The sequence below is a fragment of the Aphanomyces astaci genome (genome assembly GCF_000520075.1).
Source record: "Aphanomyces astaci strain APO3 unplaced genomic scaffold supercont1.206, whole genome shotgun sequence".
Classification (NCBI taxonomy): domain Eukaryota; phylum Oomycota; class Saprolegniomycetes; order Saprolegniales; family Verrucalvaceae; genus Aphanomyces; species Aphanomyces astaci.
Window position 1 is genome coordinate 9,902 of NW_009798469.1, and position 2,338 is coordinate 12,239.

The window sequence follows — 2,338 nt, forward strand, 5'->3', positions numbered from 1 at the left end:
TCATTGTCGCCGACCTTCTTCGTGCTGCCAAAGGCTAAGCGAATTCATGGGTAATCGTTGATTCATCTCATTTAACGTACCTCAGTCCAAACCAGTCGTCTCCAAGTCGTCCGGTCGCAAGTTTTTTGCTATGGTCGCACTCAAAGTCAATATGGGAGATCAGCCGCGACAATTTGTGGTCCGGCAGTTCTCTACCTTCGCCTGGATTGGCGCCTTGTGTCAGTATTATGCGAATGACAACCAATACGTCAAAAGGAAACCACTTGATGTACCAATTTGATCTGGAGCTGCTGGTCAGCGTTCGACAGGTAGTCGATGGGCAACCCATCCTGCGGCGACATTGGTAAGCTCAACGACTGAGTCATTTCGATCCTACCGCTTGTGGAATGGGTCTTCGACCGTGTTGGAGCGTCCGCCGGGCTGGTTCATCGCGATGGTAAGGGTTTCGTGGGTTGTTTCCCTCGATATCAACGGAAACAGATTTTGCTTCGTACGATCAATCCCCCACGTTAGCAAACCAATTCCATAAAAACACAAACAATGTCACTTTGAAGGCGCGACGTTGTTCCATCAAAGCAACGGTACCGATGCCACTTGGTTCAAATCATCAAATCACCTGTACATGTGTCTTCGCCATGGCTTCGAGGAGGCGGTGCTTGGTCGCGACGTCCGGCCCTCGATGAGCCCCACCTCGCTCGACAGCAAGAAGTGGTCGTCCGTCGACGTAGTACCGACTCGATCGCAGACCATTGCGCGCCGACCGTGTTGCCGTTCGTGAACGCGACCATGGCCGTCCCACGGCTCCATCATTGTACTGTTAATGGCCCTCTTCCCGCCGGCATCGCGGTATTCGTCTGCCCCAGGGATCTCATCATCATCGCTTGCGACGGAGTCCGGTCGCAAGAACTCGCCTTGGTCAGCAGCTTTAGCGCCGCGTCAAAGTTGTCTGTCATACAAACAACAATGAGAATTATTAGATCATCGAAGTGATGTACGATGCGACCGAGGACACGGGCATGAGCGACGACGAGGCGTGGCCAAATACGCGTTGTGCGCCTTATACCCACGCGCAAACTAACAGTTCGTATTCCCGCGCAACGTGTTGATCTCGGGGGTGTTCCTCCTTGATGCGCCAGGCCACCGCAGCCCAGTCGACGGCTTCAAGCTTTTTGTGGGACTAAGGAACTGCATGACGGTCTACAAACTGCCTCGCGGCATCACGTCTTTCCGCGACGTGATGTCCACGTCGTTTTGGACTCGGACACGACCGAAGTCGAGCTGGGTTTCGCCGTTCGTATGGTGGATGGGCTCGGCGATCAATCGGTTATCGCCACCTGTCCAAAACCACTCCATGTTGTCGTCGTTGGATCGGTCAAAATAGGACAGGTGAGAAAGGAATTTGGCCACTCACCATTCCTGGTGCGTTATTATGATGAAATGATATGTAACATCGTATTGGTCATAATAGTGCACCAGTCATATTATCTTGATCTTTGTATGGGAAATCGAACAGGCATTTACCAATGAGAACTACTGAGCATCAGAATTTGAACCAATCCGGGAGATGCAGGAAATGAGCGATTATCTCGCATGTCGGCTAAGTCTGCCCTTCATGCAGCGAACGGGGAAATTTAAGCCACACCGAAGTTACTTCAAAATGTTCACTTCATACTACGTGAGAACATGAGGATGTTGGGATGCAAGTACAGCAGTGGTGTATACCAGTTTGCCAGAACTCTCACAAGTTGTTTTAGAACGGTATTCTACCTGAGTCTCAATCTATATCAACTTTTTATATAGAAATTTGTATTGAATTGTTTTTATATGGTTTTGAACGTTACATGTGGAAATGCATGATCTTTTTATAATTGACATGTATAATGCCAAGATCGGCAATTGTGTAACATTTGGCCGTACTTGCGCGATGTTGTCTAGACTCGCGCGTCGACTTCGCTCAGCCTCCATGCTTTCCACGGCCATTTTCTTGGACGATTCACGAAGTAGGTCATTGTGCACGTGTCAAAGTTACAGTCCCCGACAGCAACGAACCACTCTGGTAGCAGAAATAAGATCATAATACAATAAAACCATACGATGTACCTTTGTAGAATCCGAATAGCCAATAGAATTACGATGAACTATTTATTAATAGGAGTTAAATGGAGGAATGCACGTCATTTTCAACTGCCATATTCAGATTGCTCTAGGAATTCGCTATTAAAAAGTATGCCTGTTTGCTACTGGTACACAATATGTAATACTACCTCTGTTCCACTTATATTGCTCCAGACCACTTTTTCAGGATTTTATGAGAATATTTCAATCAATTCAAGGTTAC

The 2,338-nt window shown here is 47.8% G+C and overlaps 1 protein-coding gene across 1 annotated transcript; it reads right to left on the bottom strand.

Annotated features, from left to right (window-relative positions):
- On the bottom strand, positions 1-1,353 carry H257_18722 (hypothetical protein; the record flags this gene model as incomplete). The annotated part of the gene is made up of 6 exons (XM_009847849.1): positions 1-34; positions 81-191; positions 377-486; positions 623-694; positions 816-946; positions 1,206-1,353. 6 exons carry the CDS (start codon positions 1,351-1,353, stop codon positions 1-3), a joined length of 606 nt encoding a protein of 201 aa, XP_009846151.1.
- Between the last annotated feature and the right edge of the window lie 985 nt (positions 1,354-2,338).